This window comes from Seriola lalandi, unplaced genomic scaffold (genome assembly GCF_002814215.2).
Source record: "Seriola lalandi dorsalis isolate HSWRI2012SDOR001 ecotype SW California unplaced genomic scaffold, Sedor1 jcf7180002054898, whole genome shotgun sequence".
Taxonomy (NCBI): Eukaryota; Metazoa; Chordata; class Actinopteri; order Carangiformes; family Carangidae; genus Seriola; species Seriola lalandi.
Genome location: NW_019525450.1, coordinates 4,310,160 through 4,337,843, shown reverse-complemented (window position 1 = coordinate 4,337,843; position 27,684 = coordinate 4,310,160). Strand labels below are relative to the sequence as shown.

Genomic DNA, 27,684 nt, shown 5'->3' with positions numbered 1-27,684 from the left:
GCTCTTCAGAAACCTGTGGGTGACGTCACAGAGGCTAAGTGCATCTTTATGTATTTACAGTCCATGAACAGAACATGAGGAAGTCTAAGCTAAGCTAATAGTTCTCATTTTTTTATTTCCCGAAATGTCAAAGCTGAAACTCTCTAACATTCACAGTGTTCACACAAGTGTATAACTTGTTTCATATGTTAAGTGTACATTCTGCGACTATTATTAACCAAGAAAAACTGGATCACGAGCCCTCAGCTTTATTCAAGTCATGATGGAGCTACTATTTTACAACTAATATACACAGGTCTACAATATGTACAACAACAAATATAGTATTGGTAATCAGACTATTGTGTTTCAGTAAATTCACAGACATGTGGATAACAACCACACACACGCACACACAGCTCAGTCATGCCAAAAAAGTAACATGCTCCTTAGAAATCTTGACACATGTTGTCAGAAATGCAGCAGGTTCTGTAAAACAGTTCTTCATCAGAACGTTATAATAAGAGCATCATATCAAAACATCTAGTCTCACAGTTTTGTATCATTCTCTTTTTTAGAAAAAAGACGAAAAAATAATTCAATAAACAAATAGAACAGTTCCATACACTTTGTCATGGCAAGATGTGACAGATAAGACTCTGATTCTACGTTATCACCACCTACAGAACACAGCTCTACAGTTAAGGACAGACACGACGTCTCAGAGTTGAAGACAAGACGACAAACAGGAGGAAAATCCAGTCGGCTGCTCAGGTTGGATTTGGATCAAGTGGAAGAAATGAACAGCAGTGGATTTGGTTAAAAAAAACTCCAACATATGATAAAATGGTCAATCCAGGTTTATGTCTAGAGAGAACAAACCAAGTAATAACATGTGCACTAAAGAAGACTATAGACACCACAGGACAGTGCAGAAAATAAAGACTGGGTGAGTGAAAGAGGTGTTTTCTCTGAACAACAACACCAGCATTGATATTGCTGCTGAGCCTCAGCAGTGAATACAACAGGCTTCAAATCCAGTTCAAGTCATGACTACAACTTATATACCTCTGTCTTTCCTTTTGTCTCAGCAGGGAATGAAATCAAAGCACAACATGGTAACATGAACTACATCACCTTTCAAGTACAGACACATTTTCATCTCATATTAATCTTTCTTTTACACAAACCTCAAACAAAACAATTGTTGCTACACTGTGTGTGGATGTGTGTGCATAGGGGGTGGGGGTGGGCAGTAAATGATAAAACGGAAATGACAAACACTAATTTCATATGATGTGTCAGAAAAGCTGGGCAGCCTGAGGAGCTTACAGAGGGAACAGAAAGCAACCACAGGTCCATGTAGGCAACCAAATAGGTTTTCAACATTTCTTTAATTACACTGTATAACCATGACAGACTCATAAACACAGCTAGCACAGCGTGGCCTTTCTTCCTTGTCTTTTCATTTCAGTTTAAGCTGATAACTCTTTCAAAAAAGCTTTCCCCCCCATAGCTACACTGTGTTTGGGGCCTGGAGGCTGCAGGAGTTTGGCTTTTCAAGACAGGATTTTCTCCCGGGTTTCGGGCAGCTTGAGAGCCACCAGACCTCCGCAGACCAGGGCAGCGAAGGCCAGGAAGATGGGGATGATCTTAGTGATGCCGATGAAGGCTGCAAAGATGAAACTGGCAACGATGGCTGCAAACTTACAGATTCCATTCAGGATACCAAACGCCGTCCCTCTGTAGAGTCAGAGGAAAGACAAAGAAAGATTACATGCATAGTTTTACTCGGCCATCTGTTCAATAAACAACAAACAGTTTTCTCGTCAACAACCATAACTAGTCAAGCTCTGGATTTCTTTATATGCCAAAGTGGTGAGTGTGGGAATGTAGTAAGCGTGACACTTGGTATCTGGGGAGTTTGCACTGCATCGTGCTTATCATACTGTACTGTACACAATACTAAGGCTAACTATTCCTACCCAGCAGTATTCCTCCATTCCACGTCTTCATCATGAGGGGGAAGATGCTGACCTTTTGCTCGGGACTTACTTTAGCTTCAGTCTTTTAACATGATATCATCTATGTAGCCATCAAATGTATATTTAAGACCTTTATTTACAGGGTTCTCATTTTCTCACAACAAGTAAGCCTGAAAGGAGGCTTTCGACAAACTAACAGGACTAACAGTTCCCATTTCAGCCAACAAAACTCACTGTTGTCAGCTGGAAATGAAACCTGCTTTATCTTCTACCTCTACGTGAAATGAAGGATTCATTGTTTAACGAAATGAAGAATTTCTTGAAAATTATTTCTAATGAGCTGTCTGAAATCAGAAAAGCTTGACGGGAGTAGCAACAGTAACCAAAAGGCTTAGTGACCCGTCATTTGAATATGTTTTGACCTTTGCAAGACCCAAGAATAAGAATGGTTATGTTGTATGTTACATACAAATATACACATATATGAAAGGATAAGCGGTATGGCTAATGAATGAATGAATGAATGAATGATTATTATATATAGCAGTACCATTTGTACTGTATCTACAGTATTTGTGCAGGGGTGGAGTTGGAAAGCTGACTGTGGTGAAGGTCAAGGTTCAGTTGGATGTTTACAGTAACACAGAGGGAGAGAGTTGGACTGTACCTTTTAGAGGAGGGATAGAGTTCCACAGAAATGACCTCTAGTCCGTTCCAGGCTGCCACGCTGGTGCCATAGAAGAGACACTGCCAACATATTACAGCTCCTTGACTGAAACTTAACAGCAAGAGGAAAGTGCAGGCAGACGACGCCAGCATAGAACCACCTGCATAGAGATAGATAGATAGATAGATAGATGATAGATAGATAGATAGATGATAGATAGATAGATAGATAGATAGATAGATAGATAGATAGATAGATAGATAGATAGATAGATAGATAGATAGATAGATAGATAGATAGATAGATTTTAAATACTGAAAGAGATAGAGCAAAAACCACAGAATGACCCCACCTGTCTGAGGTTACTTATATTGTATTGACACTTTCTGCTGATCTCACCTATTATTCTGATCCTTCCTATCTTGTCCATGAATAATGCAGAGATGATGTTGCCAGGCAACACGGCCAAACTGCCCAGGAAGCTGACCATGTAGATGACAATATCGTTCTCCTCCTGGAAGTTCAGATGGCAGCCTTTCTTTGGGTGGAGGAAGGTGGTGTTCTCCATTCGACAGTCTTTGAACTTTTCCTGCCAGAGGTCTGGAGAGAACAGAGGCGTGTACGAGGAGGTGACGCTTACAGAATATTGGTTTATATTTCACATCAGACTGTAAAGAGAAGTTTTCTCATCTTAGTGCTGGAGGATAAACACACACACGCAAAGAGTTGCTGCTTTGACGAAGTTGACTGTTTTAGAGCAGTGTTAATGTTTTCATATATATTCTATATGACTAATGAGTACAGTTTCTTTGAGCCCCGGGCCTTCATGTGAGAGTGGTGTGAAAATACCATAAACATTCATTCCTAATTCTGTGAGCTACCTGTGTTGTAGAAGACAGTGTTTTTGATGGTGCAGTTCTCGAAGAAGGTGTTGGTTGACTTGACATCCTCAAAGTAGCAGTTCTCAAACAGAGAATCCTCGAACTTCACAGACTTAATCTCAATGTTTGCAAACCTGAATGAAAAGAAAAATGAAATTAAGCAGAGGTAAAAACAAATAGAGAATTGTAACTTTAAAGAGCATGACACAGAGGGGCTGCGCTGAGGGAACCTACTTGTCATGGATGTACTCTCCCTCTCGGTGGATCTGGTTGACCAGAGAGAAGTTGAAGTGGAAACGTTCGACCCGTTCCCGGTGGAACACTCGGACCTTGGACTCGTATTCCTCATACTGCATGTACTTGATCATATCAGGGAACCACACTCCCAGCCCATGGTAGCTGATACACGGAAACAAGACATGGAAAATCTGAACATAGAAAACCAAAAAAATGACCTGCATATAGGCAACATAACACTACTGGGGTAAGTGAGAAAATATGTATGTATGTTTTTTTTTTTTTTCGTTCGTGCACATCCAATTTTATCAATGAGATTCCTTCTATCTTCAGGTTAGCTCTGCCTCGGAGAAGTTTGTAAACCTCCACCGTTTTCTGAAAATGCATGATTTGAATGTAAATCTACCAGTAGCGGGATAAATGTATTCTATCAGGTTTTCAAAGCCTAAATCTGAGCGTGGCTTTCCATGTTGAATATATAATATTTTTACCTGAAGGCCAAGCAGAACCAGACAATAACCAGGAAGAGGCCTTGCAGTCTGAGCTCTGGGGCTGATAATGACATTATGTTAGCCATCACCTGAAAGATGGAGAGACACAAACATGTAATTTCTGCATGGAAAAAAAAGGGGAAGAAACTTGTGGTATTAAGTGCGAGATAAGCATCGCAAAGCTCGTCTTATGTTCTAATTGTACTTTAGTGAAGGGGGGATTTGGAGACCTGTTGCAGCATGGTCATGTGTCTGACGGTCCAGCGCTGGAAGGCGGTGCCGGTCTCACTCTGGATCTCTATGAACTCGTCCTCCTGAGTCTGTGGGGTCTTGATGTTTGTCACCTTCATAAAGAGACGGGGGTGGGAACATTTAATTAAGGCTGTCTTCTTTATTAACATTTAAGAGTGAATCCCATTCTGTTTTTTTCAAAATATCAATAAATAGCATTGTTAATAAACATTGTTATATTTCTCATTTGCCTTTGTATTTTGTTGTCTATGTAAAATTTGCACCAATATTTAAACATGTCAGTTATCTTCTTAATTATCTTTTTTCTGTTTCTTTTTATTACATAACCTTTTCTAATTTAAGCGTAAGTATTGCTTAGATAAGTTTTGTGTCTGCTAGTAGTGAGCACCTCCTTTCAGCTCAGTTGAATGAAACAACTTTTTATATGGATTAAATAAATACCATATGCACACATTATGAAGTACAATATCATATTTGTGACATAACTATAATAAACTCCTGAACTATATTGCACTGTTATGTATGAAGGGGACAAACATACAGAACGTCAATCTTTGACTTGTGAAAAGCTGCTGCCAATTTCAAATTTGAAAACCTCACAAATAGCTTTTTCGTGTTCTTCTTATTTTGTAACAGCAGACATTCATCACAGCAGGGAAAGCTGGTGGTGTAATGAATAACATTAATGACAGCTACATCCACAGTGCTGCAGTAAGCCATGACAGTGATGTAGCTTCAGTAACAGCCAACACTAGTGTCATTAATTACACTTACGGTATTGATGCTACAGCATGTCATGGTGGATGCTCATTTACTGTCATGACTTACACTTGAATAATTAATGTTATTAGTGACACCCATGTATTTCCTGCTATGATGACAGTATGAGATGTGAGGTCTTTACTGTCCATCACCACCACAATCACAGATCAGGCTGTGTAAGCTGGCATTTGAAGTTTTTCTTAAAGGTCCCATATTGATATCCATAAGAAGACATATATTTGTGGTTTTAAGAACCAAAAACCATCTCAATGTAGTTTTACATCTCCTCTCTCAGGTTTTTCTCTGGACCTCAAGTAACAACAGGTTGGTGAGCCAATCAGAAGAGAGGAGGCTCTGAGCCTCTCTTCTGATTGGCTGACTGTTTTCTGGGTGATTGAATAAAAATATAGCAGATTTCAGGTTAACACTCGAAACCAAATCCTGCAAGGTTGGATGTTGAGTCTGGGTGGGCGGGGCTGGGGGCATGGCTGAGAGCAGTGACTGCTTTGTTGTGACATCACAAAGTTATAGAAGTCCTGACAGCTCATTTTAAGGCTCAGTTTCTGAATACAGGCTGTGTGCATTTCTCTGTGGACTGAGCACTTTGATACTTTCAATACTTTATAATAAAAGAGGATGTAGAAATCTCACTTTATACAATATGGGATCTTTAAGTCTAAAGACTTACAGTGAAAACTCTCTCTGGCTCCCCTTTGGCCTTCCAGTTGGTGTCATGAACTCGTCGCAGGATCATCCAGGCCTCATCGTGTCGAGCATTCTGACAAAAAATTAAAAATAAAAGTATCATACAAACTCTCCTGTGAATGATGAATGTCAACATATGCAAAGTGTTCTGTGAAAGTAAGTTTAGTATACATTACTGTACTATACATAAGAACATGTATTTCAATCATAGATTTCAGTTTGATGACTGAAACTTTCCCACATACACTGTAGCCAGATAAGCAGCTGAGTAACAATGTTCCCATGAGGTCTGTGTCTTATCAGTGGGGGCAATGTGTGATTATTTGGGGGTGTGTGATATGAACATGTTGGAGCAGTAACATACAAATACAAGACCACATGTGGTTAAAGGTCTGACAATGTCCTGGATGAGAAACAGGGGTGGGTGGTGTTCTGGTGATGCCTTAGCAGCCCTTCGCTACCTTTGCACAGCAGTGGGATATTGCTGTGGTGACTGATGACTCAACATTTCTTACAAACAACAGCTTGATGTTTAATACTGTGCACTGGCATAATGAATATTAAGATACAGCGCTTATAGTTCATCGTAAGAGGTTCCGGTGTCTAACCTCCAGGAGGAAACGTGGGCTCTCCGGCATGAAGATGACTCCGATGAGTGCAGCGAGCGCAGGGAAGAGACACACCAGGATAAAAAGTCTCCAACTGTGGATCTGGAACTCTGTACCGATGGCAAAGCCCCAGCCTGGAAAGCCATTCAGCAGAGAACAAGTTAATATGTCAAGACTCAATCTTTCTGGCATATTTTATAATCCAAATCACAGAATTAGTATAGTGTAGCAAAACACAAAAAGAATCTTTATTGTATTTTATATATTCAAAACTTATTTTATGCACCAGTCTCTCCATTTTTGCATAAGTCATTTGCATTTGAAAGATTACATTGATTAAAAAGTTGACAGTAAACACACAGTCAACCGTGACTTTGTTTTGGAGTCCTGAATAAATAATTTTTCTAGTCCTGATGCTGCCAAGATGTTCAATTGTTTTAATGTGAATTATTCATATTTAGCAAGTAACAGCTGAGATAATTTCTTACAATGAGTCATATTAGCAATCACAAAGAGGAGCTAAGAAAATAATTTAGCCACATGCTGATGTTGATCCAGACTGAAGAAAAAAGTCCTGAATTTCAAAGTGCTCCTGCAGTTGTTTGAATTTTAATTATAAGTCAGATAAACATTACATCATCTCTGTCTTCTGAGTTTATATTCAGGATATTTGAATGTATGAGTGCCTTTGTGTGACTGTACATGCACATGTGTGTTAGTCAGTGTGTTTGTGTGTGTGTGTGTGTTACCATAGTGAGGGATGATTCCCCAGGCGGTAAAGGAGGCGTACAGGCCTCCCAGCATCCAGAACATGCAGAGCCAGCTCAGATGTTCTCCACGTTTATCCATCTGCAGGAACTCAGTGAAGTAGGTGTACACTATCGGGATGGAGCCGCCAATTCTGGAGGGGGAATCACAAGATATCTGAGTCTTCAAAAAATGATTCTTTTCTTCTTTTTTTTTATAAGGATTGTCCATCATCTTCTGAGGATTTAAAGGAATATTTATTATGATTTCTCCAATATACTCATTCATTTAACAGAAAAAATCTAATGTAATGATGACGGTTTTAAAAACATGATTTTATACTTATGCCATGAACTTATTGTGGGAACTGAATATTTAGTGGTTTGCTTCAGTGGTCAGTTTGTTCAGAGAGCTCTCAGTATGATGCCAGGACTGACCAGGCCAGAAAATGGGGATATTGACTCAGAAATTGCTCATATGAGATTAAAAGTTTAATGGCTGAATCCTGCTGACAGGGAAGTCTCAATGCAGGTGTTGGTCGAGGATAAAAGGCACAATAACAGCATCTCTCTTTCATTTTAACGCAATGTTTCACCCTTTGCGTCAGTGCCACTTCCTTTACTCAGATTGTTGGCATCTTCTGTTACTGTAATAGATTTGATATCAAGTGTAAGAGATTAAAACTGGTTTAATCACAAAGAAATGGAAAAAACATATATTGTAAATTCAGCTGAGAAATTACATTTGAATAACAGAAAAACCTTAATACCACTACAATATGTTTAACATCAAGACAATGGTTGTCATTTGAGAAGATTTCTCAATTTTTTATTATGATGATGAATCTTCTTAAATGGGAGTGTGGAGTCTGCAGGCTCCTTGTGTTTTGTGAAGCCAGCAAAACGGGCTCAGTTCTTTTGCAGATGTGAACGTTAATGACTAACATGGGGCTCATTATCACCGTGAATCAGCAACAGCTGAACGTTTTATTATGGTGACCTTGTATTCTTTTGGCTTAGCAAAAAGCTCAAACATCAATATTGCAGGTCTGGGAACACTCAGGCTGTAATCATTATCAAAAGAAATGTGTCTTTGAAAGTTGCAAAAAGCAATCTGTGCACAGCAAAATTTTCACCCCAAGGTGCTGGCGACAGCAGGATTTCAGCAATAAAACTCAAATCAAGCAAAGATCATTGTTTTCTTCTTTTAATTAGTGTAATAAAGAAATGCTCTGTTAAAGTAAATACAGAGATTTCTCCTTCTCGTTGCGCAGTGTCTTTGAGTTGGTATCAACAGAGCTTGACTGTGTGGTGGTGTGTGCCAACATGCAGCACATGGCAGCGTGGTGGTATGTAATTATTGTGCATCTATTCCGCACCAGACTGACAGCTGATGGAGCCCACGGAGCAGCATCATTTTGACTGCACAATAGAGAAAGGGCAGCAAACTTAATCTCAGTGAAGTCCAATGAGACACAAATAATGCTCTAGTTTTTGAATAGGAAAACAATTAGATTAAACTAATAACCGAATATAGTCCATTAATACAGAGGCAGCATGTAATGAAGCCCTAAGCAACATGACCAGTTAATATTACAGTTCTAGGCTACAGGCTTTAACCCTTTAGGCACTGCAAATGTAGAGCAAAAATAACCATCTTTTGCTGAACTGAATATCATGTAGTAATCAGGTGCCTGGGATCAGTGCGACTAATTTTAAGATGCCTGCAAATGCAAATGTCAGATTAAGGAGAGAAATAGATTGTGAAATGTAAATGTGTTATTTTAATGAGGAAAATAAACTAACAAGTAAGCCAACCGGTGTGTTTAAACAATGTCCTCTCTCCCTCCATGTTGTTTGTTTGTTTCAATGGAAGTGCCAGCTATTATTCATCTTGCTTAAATGTCAGGTGCCTTATTTTGGAACAAATATCAAATACAAACACAGGGATGTGCTCTGCCCTGCAAAATGCCCTGCAGAAAAACCCAGACATACTTATTTCCACTAAAAGCATTATTTATGGCAAAATGTCTGGCAGTATAAAAAAAAGCCTACTGAGTGGTCTTTTGTTAAAGGAAGGGCTGGAAATGGAAATGTGAACACAAATGTAAAAGTGTCTCACCCGAAGCCTGAGCAGAACCTGAAGAAGAGGAAGAAGCCGTATCCCTGGGCGAAGCAGGACAGGAAGGAGAACACCAGGTCGATTGTCAGCACGTAGATCAGACACTTCCTCCTTCCCATCTTGTCGCACAGACCACCCCACACCAGCGCCCCCACCATCATGGCCACGTACACCAGCAGACCTGCAAGTACACACACACACATACACACACACACACACACACACACACACACACACAGAAACAGTGACACATTTGGAGACGTTAGACTTGGTGCACTTATAATCCAGTTCTGTGTTTTACTCATGAGACACACTTGATCTCACTGAAAGCAACAGAGCAGACTCATATTATTATACACATATATATATATATTTTTTTTACAGGTCAATACTGCTGTTAGCCACAAGGGGGCTCCCTTTACACTTTTATGAGCATAGAGGAACACTATGAATCACTAAGGATCACCACTTCCTGCTGTGGTTCAGTGTGATGCATCGACTTTCAAATATTCATAATGACAGTCCAAGAAAATACACCTCCGCTGATAACACCGTTCTCAGAAATCTGACAGAGAAAGAAGGGTCATCACTTCCGCCACACTCAACTTCCATGTTGTTAAATCTGCTTTCAGCTTTGTTCAGATGTGATCGCTGTTGCTTCGATTGTCTTTGCTTTTAAAGAATTTTTCTTTTTCAACATTTTTTTTTTCGTCACTGTGATTAAATGTTTGATGACTTCAAAGCTCGTTTTCTTCCCGTAGTCTCGCACTCTGAGTCGCAGCAGTCTGGAGTGTATCCCAGCATGCAGTTGACAGGTAGTCTAGTCTTCCATTTCTTTTTGTTGTAACGCAACAGCCCGTAACAGTGACCAACTGTGCTGCCCATTACTGCACCAAGGAGACAATAAAGATTATGTACTTCCTTTTTATGTCTCTGGAGAGAGTAATACTCTCTCCCCTGCTGTTGTTGTAAGGTCTGAAACCTACAACCTCAGCCATCCTCTCCACCGTGTTGTTTAAACCTTTAGACCCATACCTCCTGCCTCCTCTGTGTTTTTACTACACACAGCCCTAATTACAGTGGGACTAAGCAGCTTAACGGCACGTGGAGCCATAGTGTGCACCTTCCCCGTGGATTACTAGACTATCCAAATGCTCTGGTGCTCCACACGGCAAGCTGCACATCCCGAACTCATTCAACAAGAGACTGCTCAGGGCACCGGGAGACTCAATCAAGAGTCGAAGCTAACACGACTGTGACAATATCATTGCTCTCCCGGAGCCAGTTGCAGCAGCTGTCAGCGAGTTCAAACTTAGCCTCATTATGTCGCATGTGTGGAAATTTTACACATCACTGAATTAAAACAGGTGGCATCGCACAAGCTAGTGTTGATATCTACAGCCAGGTACAACTATGGCATAGCGCTCTTCTGACCTGACACTTAATCAAAAATCTGTTTAATAATGTTGCAACCTGGGAATATTTTAAATGACGAAAGCTTTATGCCAATAAATTATCAAATGGTAGCAGTTACCTTAGTATAATCACATTCCAGTCATTCAAATTTGTATGAATACTACTCACTGTATGCACAAACTAAAATCATTTATAAAGCATTGGCAATAAAGTTTAATATATCACTATCACTATATCATCCTCAAGTTTTAATGGTGCAATCTGATGAAGTACATTGAGAGCAGCTGGTAGTTGCAAGGACCTTGGAGAGGCCTTTTCACACAAGCTGGATTTGCAGAAGTTGTGTATTTCACGTCATACAACAGTAACAATGTGAGTAAATAGAAAAAAATAGTTTGCATGAGCCGTGAAGTTATTATTGCCTTAACAGACCAGAAAAAAATCCCCAGAAGCGTGTCCAAAGTCAAATTCAATCAAAGGAAAAAGAGAACCTGGACATCTTTGCATGACTGAAGTGATGTCCGACAGCTGCAGTGCAGAAACACTACAAAAATAAATGCTAAGCATCGAAGATATTCTGGATCAACATTTTCATTGCAGGAGGCAGGCCACCTCATAATTTATGCATGACCATTTTAATTGCAGTTTGGATTTTATTCCAGAAATGCATTAGCTGCAGTGCACGTTTGGCAACTTCCTTGAGATAGTTGGTGAATAAATCTCTGCAAACAGATCAAGTGTGCATTTTAAAAACTGCCAGAACTTTCTCTTCTTTGTCCCCAGAATCGTGTCTCCAACTATAAACCTCTTGTATTTTCACTCTATAGATTAAACAATAAAAAATGCTTTTAAAGGTAAGTGCACCAATCATCCTCCTCTTTTTAACAATAGGTTCGGAAGTCTATCTGATGTCCAAAGACAAAGGTTAAGATAAAACACATTTCTGCTCCTGTGTGTCCGCATGAGCATGAGCATGAGCATGAGCATGAATCAAACAGCATCATTCTGCAGATCTATTTCATATTCTCAGCCAATGATCTGTGCTCCCCACCCGCTCTGCACAAACAGACGCTGTGATTTCATTTTCGCCAGGCCTTCCTCCTGTTACCACAGCCTGTCAGAGGCCTGAAGCGTATCTGACAGCTCTGCACCGGGCGCTGCATGCCGCCAGGCTCTCTGACTGCTGCAACATGCTCCATATTAGCCTGGGAACACACACTGAATACAATCACCACCGGGTTCCTCATCAATCTCTTGCAATGCTTCATCCCAGGAGCCTGTTGTTAAAATGAAATGAGCGATGTGCAATCTGCCACATCGTCTGGCTACACACGAGGCCTGGGAAATAAGGTGAGAGGCTTTAATTTGCAGTTTAGATGTCTGCACAGAAAGGGAAGAACAGACGTTTTAAAGGTACACTTCCCAGTGAGTGAGTGGTGTCTGTGCTGCATACAAATTTCAGTATGTTTTCGGCGCGTTTACGTCAGTGGTACACTATTTGGGAGCGGATGAAGCTAACAGGAAACTGGAACAAAGGGAACACTCCCCTTAATGCACAATATGTAAAAAAAAAGATAAATTTCCACCATAATTACACACTTAACATGTGGTGTGACGCCCCTCAAATCACCTTCTAGATACTTGTACCAATGCCAAGGCTCAGTGAAGCTTATCTGATGGCTGACAGTGGACCCGTACTCTATTAGGACACACAGTTGTTCTGTACTTTTGCATTTGCCTCAAGGGATCCAAACAGTGTTTTTTTCCCTAATTTATCCAAGTGGCTGCTGGGATACGTCTGCTCAAAGCAGTGGTCTGCAACCATTTGCCATCAAGAGCCAAACATATGCAGGATTTTGTTCCAGCCAATTCACAACAGCAGATCATTTCATTGATGAGTTCCTCCTCTCTGGGTAAAAAGTGGAGCTCTTCGACAGATGATAGTAATTAGCTGCTCTTGTGGGTTTCCAAAAGGCTGTATATCTGTCCTGGCTGTATATACGCGTGTGCTAAATCAGTCTCCAGCCATGCTAGCTGCAAGGCAGTGTTGGTCTATCAGTCAGTTCACTTTTGATCCAGACTGAAATATCTCATCAACTGTGCACTCTAATAACTCTGGTGAACCTCTGACTTTTCCTCCGGCACCATCAACACGTCAGAGCTTTAATTTGTCCAGTATTTTGGTTTATGATCAAATACCTGCAAAACTCATGACTCTCCCATCAGCCTCAGCTGCGTGTCCCTGGAAATTATTTTACATGGACTACATTCTTTTCAAATGATGTTTGTTTCACTTTGGAATGAAAAACAATGAAAGTTTCCACCACATGCACTCAGCAGAAACCTCTCCTCACATCAGTGACCTCAGTTTTTCCACCCCACCCACTTTTTCTGTCACTTACCCAGCAATCCTTTGTCGGCGTTGGATATGCACATGTCCTTCTCAGCGCTGGGCAGGACGAATCCCACCACGAAGCCATCCACTCCGTCAGCCATTAGCGCCAGGCCCAGCACGAAGAACAGCATCCACTGGAAGCGCCCATGGCCACAGTCCTCCATGATGGTCTCGTATTGCTCTGGCAGGTTCTCTTCCTCCTCTTCCTGCTGGGCAGCCTGACGGGCTTTCCTCCTGGCCTCCATCCTAGCTGCCCGTCGCGCCTCCTTGATCTCGTCAGGGTGGGGGATGCCCTGGTACTCCCCCTCATACATCTGTTCATCATCATCTGCCCCTTCTGTGGCATCACTAGCGGCATCCTCGTCCTGCGGAGGGTAGTCCGCCTGGTAAGGGTAGCCGTCCTGACCGCCTCCATCCTGGGTGTAGGTGTACTCTCCGCCCTCTGTCACCTGCTGGTTCACATTGTTTTGATAAGGGTCATCCATGGTTCCTGCCGCGTATTAAGGAAGCAGGACTGACTTTGCCTTGTTGCCGTTGTGTGCTGAAGAAGCTCAAGTTGTCAGCTATAATGGCATAATCCTCCCCAGGAGCTGTGAGTTACTCTCTCAGGTGTCAAAGGGGAACTGCAGGTTTTCTGTAGGAAGAGTCAAGGTCTCAGGTTTAAGGCCTCAGCAGTGGAGTTGTATTATCTTCTTTGATCTGCACAGAGCTGCATGCTGAACCTAAAACACAATTAACACCGCACATCACAGATTGTCAGCATAACAGCAAAAGAAGAACACACTTGTAGAGCAGAGACATTGCTATGCATCACTGCCCATGAGGACTGCTTGTGAGTGACCTGCCAAGTCCAGTCACACGTACAGTCTCAAAGGGCTTCAAAACATTTGTGTAAAGAACATTAAAGCCACATCATGATTTCCGACCATCAAATGAGAAGAGAAAAACTAGAAAAACTAGAGGAAATGCCTACTATATGTCATTGTCATTATAGATGGGCAAGACATTTCTTAATTGTTTTTAATTTCATTCCCACTGTTTATATTGATTGTTTCTGCCTTGCTTTTCTAACTCTGCTTTAGTTCCCTCTCCGAGAAATTGATCCTATTTTGTGTTATTTGTTACTGCTTGTAAAGCAATTTAAGTTCTAAATAAGCTCCAGAAATGATTGTAGTCAGAAGTGAAAAGTGTTATTGAGCAGGAAGAAGCAGTTCAGGACTCCCAGTCTCTCCTGCAGGCTGCTTGTCCTTCCACACAGCCAGATAATCTCATCGCCTCCCCGCTCAAATGCTCTGACGCCATTTTGATCCATCACACAGCGCTGCTGCAACGATGACACATTCAGATCTCTCTTGATTTTTTATAGTGACCAAAGGCCAGAGCCACCAATAGGAACACAATACACACAAATTGCATTGCATTAGAAGAATGTTTTGCTGGCTGTGACAGGGAGATATTCTTCCAAAATCAAGCCATGGTTAGCCTGAGGCTGGATCCTCTGTAATTTAAAGATAGCAAATGATGTTGTATTGGAGAAACGTTTTGTGTCAGACAACCAAGCTGCATAGCTGAATGCTAAACGCAGCACACAGCTCATGAGAAATTGACTTACTTCAGAGTCGCAAAAGTGTAAAATAACTCAAACCTTGATTTAACCTTCATGTGTCTCCTAGAGAAGAATCTTTAGTTTCATTAACACTGGGGGGTCTGCAGGGTAACTGTGGTCCTCAGTGCCTTGTTCAAGGGCACATTGATAGCACTAACTTTAAAACTAGCCTCGTAACTTTTACAGTTGAAAATACAGACTAATGGGGAAAGCTAAAATGTAGCTGTAACAACAGTAGCACAAGTCTCAACTGGCTCAGTAATGTCACTTATCTAACATTAGCCACCATAAGCTACTGCTCATACCAGACCAAGTAAGGCTGTAGTAGCAAAAACCTCCAGATGTTTTATGATGACCAGGGGTGTTTTTCATAAAAATCCAGGCTTTAATTTGTAACTTCTTCTTTCAAAAGAAGAGAATGTAGAAGATGCAGTGGAAAATGAATCCAGGAATCTAATACCTGATTGCTACAGTGTGTGGCATCAAACATCTATAGCTCAGCAACAACAAAAAAGCAGGGAAACTGGTTGCTTGATGACACCAAACAGGACGACTGAGCTGTTTCTCCTGAACAAGCCAGACCTAAAGCTTGTAGCATGTCTTGCATATTTGGAAATAAATGACATGTTTATGTGTAAAAAGAAATCCAACATGGATATTCTTTTCACTACAACAGCACAGAGGCAATATTCTCTTTACAACAGGGGCAGTTTTTGGGTGATGGAATCCCGTTTTTGAGAAGTGCTAGTGCTGATATTGGTAATACCGCTGTGTGAGAATTACTTTTCAATTTTCTTTTTTTTTGTGGTGGTTTTGAAATTTAAATTAGGCTCCAACCATTTGCTGGAAGCAAAGGTTTGGTTTAATCGGCCATTTAGTGGGCTATGGTATCAAATTGCTTCTGACTGAATGTCTGTATAAGTGCATTTTGCCTGAAGTTACATGATAAATTATAAGCGTTCTCTCCAAAAGTACAGTTATTTTCAAAACTGATGCAATTTTGTTTCAGATCTTTTTGTGAAGCTATTCATGAGAAATATTTCCACATCCAGATTTACCTCCAAAATCCACTTTCTTCACACGGTTATTACTTGTTACATGTGTTCCTCCGGCTCGATCCAGACACAGTTGCAATCTTATTATGTTGGTTTGGTTTGGGTTGGTCTGTTCTGGTTTGGAGCCAGGATGACGAACACTGTAATTTAATCCAGATTAAGACTGCAGATTCATTTTGCCCTTGTTGCCTCATATTATTGTTTCATCACGAAACTCATAGAGGTGGCTGATAGCGGCAGTGGATTATGGAGTCTGGACTGAAGCAGTGAAATGTACTTGCTGCTCTCGGATATGTAGTTTTGAAATCCCATCGCCAGTGTTACAACGTATGCATGAATCTGTTTTGTTGCCAGGAGTAATGAGAGGAATTGCAGTGCCAAGATGTGATGTGATTTTCTTTTCTTTTCTTTTTTTTTTCATTTGTTGATTTCCTTCAGTAACATGAATAATACATGAAGAGTTCAGGAGTGAAAGTGAGAGGATGGATGCTCGGTCTGGTTGAGGGAAGTGGTGTTGCTTTCATCATCCTACTGCAGCTCTTTTACTCACACAGCTGGCACTTACATAACAGTTAGACCGCCTGTACTCACCCTTTCCCCCCTCTGTCTCCCTCCCTCTCCATCTCTCCTCTAACTTATTGATCTTTGTATCTGTTTATGAATGTATCCACCTGACCCCCCCACCCCTACACCTCACACACACACACTAATTCAGATATCAAATCAGCATTTATGCCTGTACAGAGTTTGAATAGGTCATGATCTGCCTTCCTCTGAGAGTGTCTCGGTGTGTGAAAAGTTAAAGAGCCCCTTTGAATCATGAAAATCGATGGGAGACTGAGGTTTGACAGGAACCAGAGAGGTCACCGCATAATTTACAGAAAGCTAATTCAATCTCACTAGTGACCTTTTACTGTTCAGATCATTTATTAGTTTGACTGAGCCAAACTCTGTCATCTGCGCTTCATCAGTTTCTGGAGCTCGTTCTGCAAAGAGCAACACTCATATGGAGTTACATATTAATGCTGTGATGATGGACTTATAGCTGCACACACACACACACACACACACACACACACAGTTGATACACCAGTAAAGCTGCTCTGTGGTCAGCAGTTTAAGACTTTTCCCAGCTACAGTTCTCATATTTAATTCAAGCTGCCCAGTACAACCACAGCTCCGAGGGCCGTGTTGAATATACTGTTGAGCTGAAGGGGCTTTCAGTGCTGTTTTATCTTTGGTAAACCTGGAACCTCTGCTATATACACCAAACTTTAACACAGGAGTTTGACCCAACAGCTGATTTACTTCATCGTACAATAATGTTTGCATTGCATTGCAACACCTGAAGAGTTTTTTTTATTTGCTTGAAAATGACCAACATTGCACATGATGTCATAAGCATAACTGCATGACCAGATTCCCTCAATAGATTTTGCTTGTCCAGGTATAAAAAATGGCTGACCTCCTCTACCAGTTTTCACCGCCAGGGTTTAACTAAGTAGCAGGGTGAGGGCTTTGACTCTCACTCAGGATTTTACAAAAGCATTTACTGTTTCTTTGGATAAAAGTGACAGATTGCATCTAGTGTATGCATTATATCTGCGGGTGAAACAAGTCCACCATCAAAGCAGTGAGTTCAGTCTAATCTCGGCTCCTCTGTGACCTCGAGCGGTCAAAGAACAATCCTGTGTGATTTCTGGGGACGACCTGTCTGCTAACCTGTCAAATATATTTATTAGCAACCAGTTTCCTTTGACACCACTGCCACTGGGTCAGTTATGCAGCTAGAGTTGCCATTGTGGGGCTTATCAGATGTGTCCCTTATGATATTCTCATGCCAAAACCATATTCATATCCAGATCCTGATAACAGAGACACTGGATTCCTCCCTCATGCAGTGGAAGATATTCAGCCTGGTACGAGAGTATCTTCTTTTTACACATCAGCTTTGATCAAAAGCTGCAGAATCTGACAAATGGTAAAATGTGCAAAATATCTAAACATGTTTTTTTTATTTATTTTTTTTATAAAATAGAGGGAGTTACTTAAGATTCACCAAATCAGAGTCTATTAATGGATGGGGACTTCTCTGCATATGTTTATGGATTTTTATCTAAAGATGGTAATGTTGATGGCTGGGACTGGACTTTTGCTACATGTTGATGTTGTTGCAACAAATAGAACTTGAAAAAATAAATGATAGCTCTGCAGGTATTTTTAGGTCTAAATTCCCTCTCACTTCTTCACTAATTTGTTTGTCAAAACAACAAACTAAATAGCACAGTGCAGTAAACATAAAAAAAGTTTTCTTACCAGAGTTGGCATTCCGTTATTATAAAAATATCTTCAGAAAAAAATAAAAACAAAAACAAATAAAAAAAATGCTAAAGTCCAAGTAGCATTTTCACATATCCACAGCCTACATGTCAGTTTATCCTGAGGCCGTGCTGCAGCCAAGCCTGAGGGATTAGGATCCAACCTCCCGACCCCCCCTCCACCACACACACACCACACCACACCCCCCTCACCAGGGCTCATCCCCACAGGAAACTCCCCGGAAGTAAACACCCCCACAACTGGGACCCAATGGTACAGCCCTAAAGGTTTAAATAGCAACAGGCTGCACTGACACTGAGTGTAAACTGTGTGGATACTCTGCACGGTTTTGTAATACTCTTGAACTGTGGAAAGGGTCCTCCACTCCAGAGTCAGAGGTCAGCTGCCAGAACAGCATCCCTGGTTGAGATTGTGTGTGTGTGTGTGTGTGTGTGTGTGTGTGTGTGTGTGTGTGTGTGTGTTTGCTCAAGGACACTTCAGCAGGGCAGATGCTTGTTGTCATGGAAACCTGAATCCAAGCCTTTAGTGGTCTGCTGTCATTGGGAATAGATCTCCAAGAGTGTGCATGTTTCAGATTCCATTTAAAGACTTACACACCACATCAGGTGGTTTTAACTATTCATGTCATCCCAGTAGTGGACTGTAATGGCATATTTGGATAATGGTTGTCTATAGTTACACCGACCGGGGAGAGCGTTTTTGTCCCATAAGCAGAAGAGTACATCCCTTCAATAGCTGTGTGTCCTGTCAAAGTGTCCTTGAGTGAGACATTGACTCGCTACAGTGGCTGCTCATCCATCCAGCCAGGCGCTCTGGATAAGCATCAGCAAAAATGGCTTAAATATTCATCTTCCCTCCAAGCAGGAAGGAAGGTTCTGGTGGTTTGATTTCTTTGGGTGTGGATGGGTGCGGAGGTGATTATGGATGTGTCTGAGTGGCACCTGCTGTTGGAGATGGCTAATCATAGCTCTCCTACACCACATATCATTCCAGTGGTTTACATACAGAAAATATCCAGAATCTGAGGGAGGGAAGGACAGAGGCCACAGAGGGAAGAGCAGTCACAGCTGGATGATGTGGTGGATTGATGCCAGGCTTCTCCCAAATTATAGTACATTATGTAATATATTATATAATATAAAAAGCTATGAATCTAGAAATCTTCTACTTTATTGGAGTATTTTGAGTGTTCATTGAAAAATCATTAAGTCTTAAAATTATAAAAATACCTATATTCAAACAAAAATAAAATTGAATTAAGACAAAGAGAAAACAACAGACAAGCTGAAACTGGGGATTATGTAACATTTTGTAAAGCAAAAAAAAATTCAAATTATACATTTTCTGTTGATTACCTAATTGATAAATGTATCAAATCAAGATGTAATTACCCGACAGAACCCAGGTTGCGTATAAGATAGACATCTCATGCTTCTGCTTTCCTACTCTGGTAATCATCTTGCAACCTTTCAGATTTGTGACCCCATATGGAGGCTCTTCCCCCAGGTTGGGAACCACCCATCAACAGGACAGACCTGCTCAGTATGTGAGACAGTGAAACAAGAATGTAAATTGTTATGTAAGTCGGTATGCAGCAGCACTCATCATGAGGTCCAGCTAATTCTTACTTTCATACATGTTTACTGATGCTCCCTGTACACAACACCAAGTTTCACTATTAAACAATACAATACAATACAATACTACTACAATATTACAATACAAAGAAATCTATGTAGTAGACACATAGTGTGACTGTAGTAATGTAATCATATAAAAATAATACTGGGGCAGTATATAATGTAGGGGATAGTTCCACTATACAGCCAAATATTATTATTATATATTATTATAATATCAGCAGTATATTTGTCAGTAAATGGACAACACTATAGGATGGTACTGACTCTATACGTACACTGCATAGCAAATAGTGAAGGAGTTTGTCCCATTAAACAAATTCTTCATTCATTCCAGCAGCCAGTCTGCCGACTCACACACCCCCACCCGTGAGACATGGTATGGCCCGCTATGGGACATCATTATAGAGAGTAGATGTCTTGCATAGAGGCAAAGCTCTCTAATCCGAAGGCCAGATAATTCGAGTGCAAAGAGGATTAGCTCCACCCCAGAAGAGCCATTGGCTAAATTTAGCCCCCATACTCTCTGTCTTCACCAGTCTCCATTTGCCCCCTCCTCCGAGCCCCGCCTATGGTTCCCGTTACCCATCCACCCGGGCACGCTCTCCACCAATCACACGCCGCAGTTCATCATTACGCCGTCATGACATTGTTGGACCTCTCCAGACGAATAATCCAGTATTTAGGGCCCAACAGCCAGGCCCTGCATCCTGGCAATATAAATGATACAGAGTGAAATCACATCACTGGGACACCATCTTGAAGTGATCATGTAGATGTGAGTTTTTCCTGAGAGGGAAAGTTAAGAGCTGTGGCTGCTAGCATGCTATTCTCCCTAATGTCTCTGCCCTTCATCTGCAGAGCTCTTCGTCCTCTGGCGAACACACTGGGATTATAGTTGATGGTGCCGGCCCCCCTGCACAATCCCTGTGATGGCGAGCAAACTGCATCGCAGAGACGTCTCATGCAAACATCCAGGAAATTAATAGCTTTCAGGGGGAGGATTCTGGGAAAGAGTGATAAACCGGCTCCCTGTGTCCCTGTTGTTCCCTGGTTTAACTTGAAACCACTGTTTGCTGCTTAGCTTTATTATTTTGCTCCAGTGAATTCAATGATGAGTCCAGACTCCAGGGTCATAGGGATGTTTGTTTCTGTTTCTCTCTGATACTTGACATCCTCACTGGCAACCGCTTGTTGATGATCTGGGATTTAAAGCTTATTCCACAGAGTCAGTGAAATGCACATTATTTAGAATACAATATGGGATGTGTTGACTTGGGTTAAGGAAATTATTTACTTTTGCTTCTTTTCTTTTCCGTCTAACATGAACACTTGATAAATGTTGAGGTTGTTTGCTTTCAGTTAGATTTAGTTTTTTGAAATATTGTTTATAAGCCCTTCAGGGTTTCTGTTTCACCAGCTCTCTTTCCTTTTTAAGTGCCTCATCCTTTGGATGTCGGCAGAAAATAACTTTAAGATAACAAGGCGAGAAGAGACACAACAAACAAAAACCCTGCTGGTACAATTACTGCTACGTAGTTTTGTGCCATTTTTCCTCTGCTAACAGGACCTTAATGGAATCAGTGTCACATTTTTTTTTGGCTGGTGGTGGTAATGGGGGGGGGGGCTTGTTGTGGCTCATTTTCCCTCTCCTTGCCTGTATGTTCAGTGTGCATGGGGTGAAGCATTAAAAGTCAAATAAACAAATGGTGAAAAAATTGTCACCCTGTGATTGATAGTGTAAAACATAACCCAAATGATGGTACTTTTTAGAGTAAGTGACTGATTCTCTGACTGTGGTCTCTGTAATATATGAAGTGTATGGTTCTTCTCTCCCACACTGGATTAATATTGTTTTTTATACAGTACATTTAAAGCACCAGACTGATGTCTTTACATAGAAATATTCAGAGAGATAAAATCTGAGAGTATGTGTCAGCAACAATACATCAGGCCCTCCCTGTTTATTTCCCGGACCTTGCTTCTTTGAATTATGTGTATGGAGTCACTGTGTCTTCACTCCTCCTGCTTGCTCCTAATTAAAGAGGAGAGATCTGCCAAAGGTAATCTGCTGGGCTTTAGTGAATGGAGGTGGGATGTGGAAGTGGGTGGGAGGCAGCGTGGATCCGACCTCCCAAATCCCTCACACCGGATTGGACGCGGTAGCTTGGCTTAAGTCACCTGACCTGCTCCCTGGCATGCAGGACTGAATGTGTGGGCATCTACAGTACATGCAGGGATACATATAGACTTAGATAAAGATGCAGAGGTTGGGAAACTTTCTCCTAAAGTCAGGCACTATGAGGCGAAAACAGAAAGCTGGAGAGAGAATTCAAATTTCAATCTTAGTGCAACTACATTAAAAATCATTTGCACACTCCATTGTTAGGTTTGAAAATGCTCTGAAAATGTTATTTTACCATTCTGGAAGATTAGTGTAACACACAAACACACACACACACACACACACACACACACGCACACACACACATAGAGGTTGTGTGACATTGATTTGTATTGTGGTGTGTTTAGACTCCACAAATCCCAGCTGATGGGATCAGCTGGACTTACTGACCCAGCTCCACAGACACTGACATCTTGTGGAGACCACAGGGACTGAAATAAATGCTGCTAATTACAAAAGCGTGATTGATTTATCACGTAGAGACTTGAAGAACAATAAAAGGTCAATTGCTTTCTGTCTTTGTCTCCTCCTGTAAATGTTTTTACTTTATGTTTAAGTCATAACTGTTAACGTTATAATAAATGCCTGTTTTAGTTGACTAATTATATTAATCAAGGTTTAAAGCTGCACCATTCTTCACCTTGACACACACATTAGTGCCAACAACTTTTGGTGACAGTGATATTCTCAGCCATTCTCAGTCATTGCCGACCCTTTTCAGCTGTGGATGAATACACATCTGTTGCTCTCGGAGCGCCTCTTTGTAGTGAAGGCATCCAGGCATCAGTGCGGCTTACGGATGTGTTTTTAATAGTTTTTGAACAACTATGGATGGAAGAAGCTTCTAGGATCAATTTATTGTTGGATTTCATGGGATTTGTTGACAATAAAAAAATGAAGACTACCACCAGATTTATCCTTTAACAAGAGCACACACATTGGCTGTGGGATGGCAATATTGGATGTTACTCACTCCAAGCAGCTGAATGACAGCAGCATGACTGGTATATTGTTTTTCATGCAGTTACACCTTGTGATATCAAGATAATTCTGTGGTACATTTTGATGCTCCGAGATACTTTTACAAGCTGAGATGAAAAAAAAGAGGAACTGATGGAAAAATCACACACCCAGAGACAATTTAAAGTCGACAGTTACACAGTAACAGAATTAGAATGAAATATCCTGAGACTTGTTGTACCTGTAGGGTTACCATGCAAAAAGCTCTGCTAAAACAAATGGTGGGTGGCAGTTGAATGAACATTGTTGCCAAGAAAACAGACAGCTTCAGCCCAGAGGAGGATTTCAGAAAGACTTCTTGATCTTTACAATGTCAGAACTTTATTTGCTGAACATGTCTCAACTTTACCAAAATAACAATGAACAGAAACTTTAAAGCAAAACATGTCAGGGCATTTTGTGTTATGATCATTTTTAGATAGTACCAGTCAAATATTTAGATACACAGAGATTTTCTCTTTTTTTTTTTTGTTTCAGCCTTGATACATTTTCAAGCAAATGGCTACAGTTGACAACAAATGACTGTGTGTAATGTGAGCGGGGTCATTCATAGTGATGAACCCACAAACAATTCACATAACTGTCCCTCAGAGATGTTTAGCATCTTTTAGCTAACAGTTTTAGCTCCCACACCTTTACTGTTTAGCTTCACTCTCACTGTTCTCATCATCAGCTCGGTTCTCATTCGCTGCAGGCAGCTGTTCTCAGCAAAACAGCTTCGCTACCTGCCAAGCATTAAATAGCAGAATGACAAAGTTACGGACTAAAAAGTCAAGCATTTAGAGGCTAAATAGCCAGATATTTCCTCAGTGGGGAGCAAACAGAGATGAAAGAAGAGAGAGTATTGGACTTACGGTTGCCAGGTGGCCAGAAACATGACTCCAAATAAATGCAAATGTTACTGTGTCTGCTAGTAGTGTCAAAAAGAAATTGTTTGCTGGCATGTTGCCACAAAAACAAAAACTTATATATACAGTATATGTATATATATATATATGTATATATATATATATATGGTGTTAATATGTAAATTTAGGTTTTCATCTTGAGCTGCCCCTAAGTCACTAAAAAATAAGTAACTGCTTCTCTAGATTACGCTGGTATGAAGGAAATAAAACACATTTTGTCCCTATAGATGCTAATTGGAAACAGCAGAGTCGAGGTGGTAGACATTATTGTACTGTATATATTCTGTTTGGCCTCCAAATTCTGGGAATGTCCAAGATAGTCCAGGATGAAATTAAGAGTCACAATAATGAATTTATTTCACCGTAGTTTTTTAACTTCCCATATGAAATAAAAGTGACCCCTGCTGCTATTTACACTCATTAATACAAAGTAAGTCATCACTAATTATTATGCACCATCACTCCATTTATTTTTCTGGTGAGGTTCAAAGCTCATTCTTGACAAAACAAACTCACCTCAAGAGACCTGATGAAGATCATGTTATATGGTCAAAAGCTGCGAAACACGTGACACGTGTGACATGATCAAAAGTACAGGAACAGCAACTACATGGCCCTCGAGGTGTGAGTTCTGTAGTTCTGGTGTGTGGTATGGACACTAGCTTGAAATCATTTGAACTGAAAATAAGTTTAAGAGTGGTAAAAGTTAGCGTTATACAGTGGTGTTTAAGTGATTGCAGACTGGTCAGAGTGTTGTTTTTGTACAACTTAGCTAACATTTTATTGACAAATGTTACATAATTTGGGTATTGAAGTTCAAACAGCTTCAAGCATTTCCCTCTTCCCTCTTTTGGGACTGTAAAAGTTTCCCAGTGCAGCTTTAACTGAAGAAAAACAACAAAATCCTCACGGTCCAGACTTTGCGAGAAGAAATGTGGACAGTGCTGCAGAGTGTAAGAAGCTTTCCACTGAATTGTGAGACAGTGTATGCAGCACTCTGAAGGCACTTCAGCCAAATGATATGCCTCTCGCTCCTTTCCTCTCTCTCCCTCCTCCTTTCTCTTGCAACTAGTGTGTTTTTGTCTCTATCCAAGTGTTTACTCTGGCTGGGGGGTTTTCAGCGCTATCTCTTCCATCCAAGTCCTTCAACTTACAAAACCTCCTTTTATCGCCACACAAAGGCAGCTATGTACTTCTTTGTGTCATGCTTGTTTCCCCGTCTCGCTTATGTTCTGGCAGTCTGCAGACTGCCCTGCTTCAACATTCCCCTCACGTCCCTCCTCTCCTCCTCCAAGCTCCAATAATGTGTCTAAGGGCAGCTCAGCATAGCGGTGAATGGAGACTCTTTTCAATAACACCTGCCATTTATCTAACCCTCAGTTGGCTACAGGTGGAGGAGAGAGACAAAGCTTTGAGCTCAGATGCTTATGATGGGAAGACGGCCTGGATGCCTGTGGGGACTCTGAATCAACCTCTCTGTGGTTAAATTTCACATACAGTTGGCGTGTGTTTGTGCATGTGTTTGATGAGGTGCCAGATGCCAGCTTGTTCTGCAGAAAGTTGATCTTTAAAGACTGCAATAGAGTACATCTTTATAGCTTTAGCTGCAGTTCAAATATGTGTGTGTAATTTAGTCAACCAGTGACATAACAGCTTGTGTCCTCTTTCATTTTTGTACGCCCACAAAAATGCAGTAATACCCACTTTTCCGCAAATGTGCAGAAATTTCATTTTAGTCTAAAAATGTTCTAAGATGTATTCATGCCCCTCCATCCATCAGGCTTAAATGTAAGTCTCTATGTTCTGCCTGCTGCAGCTAAAGACACTCCATGGCAGAATACAGGGTATGTATTGTGTTTTTTCTCTTTCTGGCAACAGACATTTATTTGGAAAAGCTAGCAGACAGTGGTGTGATTCATTGGTAATGCTTTTGTCACAGTTATGATCCATAACAACAGATAAGCTATGCTGAGAGTGGAGTGCCAACAGACACAAACTCAGATTCTGAATGGAATCTGATAGGTCAGCCTGCTCTTACAGTGACAAGTCATCAATCTGGACTCCGAGTTGCCTCATAAAATGATCAAAATACAGTACTTCAAATCTTTTAGGGTGAGCGCTCTCAGACTCCCTGTCTGCTTTGTACAAGACTTTTCTACATTTTTTTATGTGATGTTTCTTTGCAAGCCTTAATGAATTTTATTGATTTTTTAAAGGAAATAATGGAAGCTATATGAACCTTAATTTGGTGTACTAAAGCTGGAGAATGAATGCTCCGTTTCAGCATTGCCCTGCTTTGCACTCATACATTCCTTTATGTTAAGAAACCTGATGAAAAGTAAGTTTTGTACTTCTGTGTATGACAAACACACAAGGTCTAGTAGAGCACATTTCATACCAGTTGGCTGCTGAGGAATAGGGGCATTTGAATGCTAAACAGTGCTTGTCAGTGCCAGGGCTAGGAAATCATTTATACTGAATGAAACCATTTCACTCAAGTACAGATATGCTATGAGTTGTTTTGTTGTGAAGTAAAACAGCACTGTGTTTGGGTCTGCTTTTTTAAGGGGTCTGTGTGATAAGTAAATATGTCAAACCACCTCCTCTCTGATTTTCATTTGCTCCTGCTTGCAGAGATCATTGCAGGAAGCCTCTTGAACCAGCAGGGGGCAGTTCAAACCACAAGAGTTTTCAGCCCTGTGGCGTAAAGGTGATGCACTGCATGCAGTCACAATGAGACAGCAATGAAACATCCCTGTAGAGCATTGCAAACACCTACCTAATGTTTGCAACGCTGGACAAGCCAAGTATCTGTGATTCATACTTTAATGACAGTTGGTTACACTTTCCACCTCTGACCACTGGCCCAAAACATGGACCAATACATAATACATCTCTGTCCTGAAAAAAGAAAGAAAGATAAAAAAGGAAAGACGCCTTACTCCTACAGATTCATATAATGTGTCTGTTATCATCAGTGACCTTTATTGTACTGTATAGCCTGCAATCACTGTGGGGTTTCATGATATTACTACAGACACAGTGTGCTGAACAGTGTCCTTAGAAGTTAATGCATTTAATCTCTGTATAGTGATACTGAAGGCTAACATTACTACAAGCATGTGATTTATAGTTGCTCTTTCAGGATGGTGTAAAGCAGCTATCAGTTACAGTGAGGGGGGAATGTGCAGAGCTGTAGGGAACTGCTCTGCCATGAGTCTGAACATCAGTGTGATTATATTGTGGTTCAAGTTTTTACTTTAGAGTTAGTTTAGCAACAACTACAACAGAACATATTGTGCAATAACATTATATTTCAACATCTGTTCCTTTTTAATACTGGAACATGATAAAAATCTCTGTTAACGGAAGTTGATGGTTGAATGTTTGTGGATTCCGGTTTTACCTTCATAATTAAAAGTACACTTAAGTTGAAACGACCGTTTAGCTACAGCTGGTATAGTACTACTACTAATACTACTACTACTACTACTACTACTACTACTACTACTATAATACTGCCTGTGTACTATGGAGTCTTGCAGTTATCAGTACGAAAAAACAAATGAACTCTGCTCCAAAACGACAGTGAAGTTGCAGACTATAGACGAAGGTTTGAGTTGATCTGGAGTAATATTCGTATTTTACGCAGCCATAAATGACACAGAAGCAAGATACATTGAA

The 27,684-nt window shown here is 40.7% G+C and overlaps 1 protein-coding gene across 1 annotated transcript; it reads right to left on the bottom strand.

The window, feature by feature from the left end:
* Nucleotides 1-232: 232 nt before the first annotated feature.
* sv2ba (synaptic vesicle glycoprotein 2Ba) lies at nucleotides 233-18,379 on the bottom strand. The gene is made up of 13 exons (XM_023429758.1): nucleotides 18,224-18,379; nucleotides 13,254-13,968; nucleotides 9,436-9,616; nucleotides 7,317-7,468; nucleotides 6,568-6,701; nucleotides 5,943-6,032; nucleotides 4,471-4,584; nucleotides 4,241-4,329; nucleotides 3,747-3,911; nucleotides 3,513-3,646; nucleotides 3,031-3,231; nucleotides 2,632-2,791; nucleotides 233-1,722 (listed from the first exon to the last, which is right to left on the bottom strand). The coding sequence occupies exons 2-13, from the start codon at nucleotides 13,729-13,731 to the stop codon at nucleotides 1,539-1,541; spliced, it is 2,082 nt and encodes a 693-aa protein (XP_023285526.1). The 5' UTR covers nucleotides 13,732-13,968; nucleotides 18,224-18,379; the 3' UTR covers nucleotides 233-1,538.
* Nucleotides 18,380-27,684: the final 9,305 nt, after the last annotated feature.

Coding starts and splice junctions, on each gene's coding strand:
- sv2ba (XM_023429758.1), bottom strand. CDS start 13,731: ATGGATGACCCTTATCAAAACAATGTGAACCAGCAGGTGACAGAGGGC. Junction 7,469..9,435: donor AGGTTCTGCTCAGGCTTCGG/GTGAGACACTTT, acceptor TTCCCCCTCCAG/AATTGGCGGCTCCATCCCGA. Junction 2,792..3,030: donor AGGAAGGATCAGAATAATAG/GTGAGATCAGCA, acceptor ATCTCTATGCAG/GTGGTTCTATGCTGGCGTCG.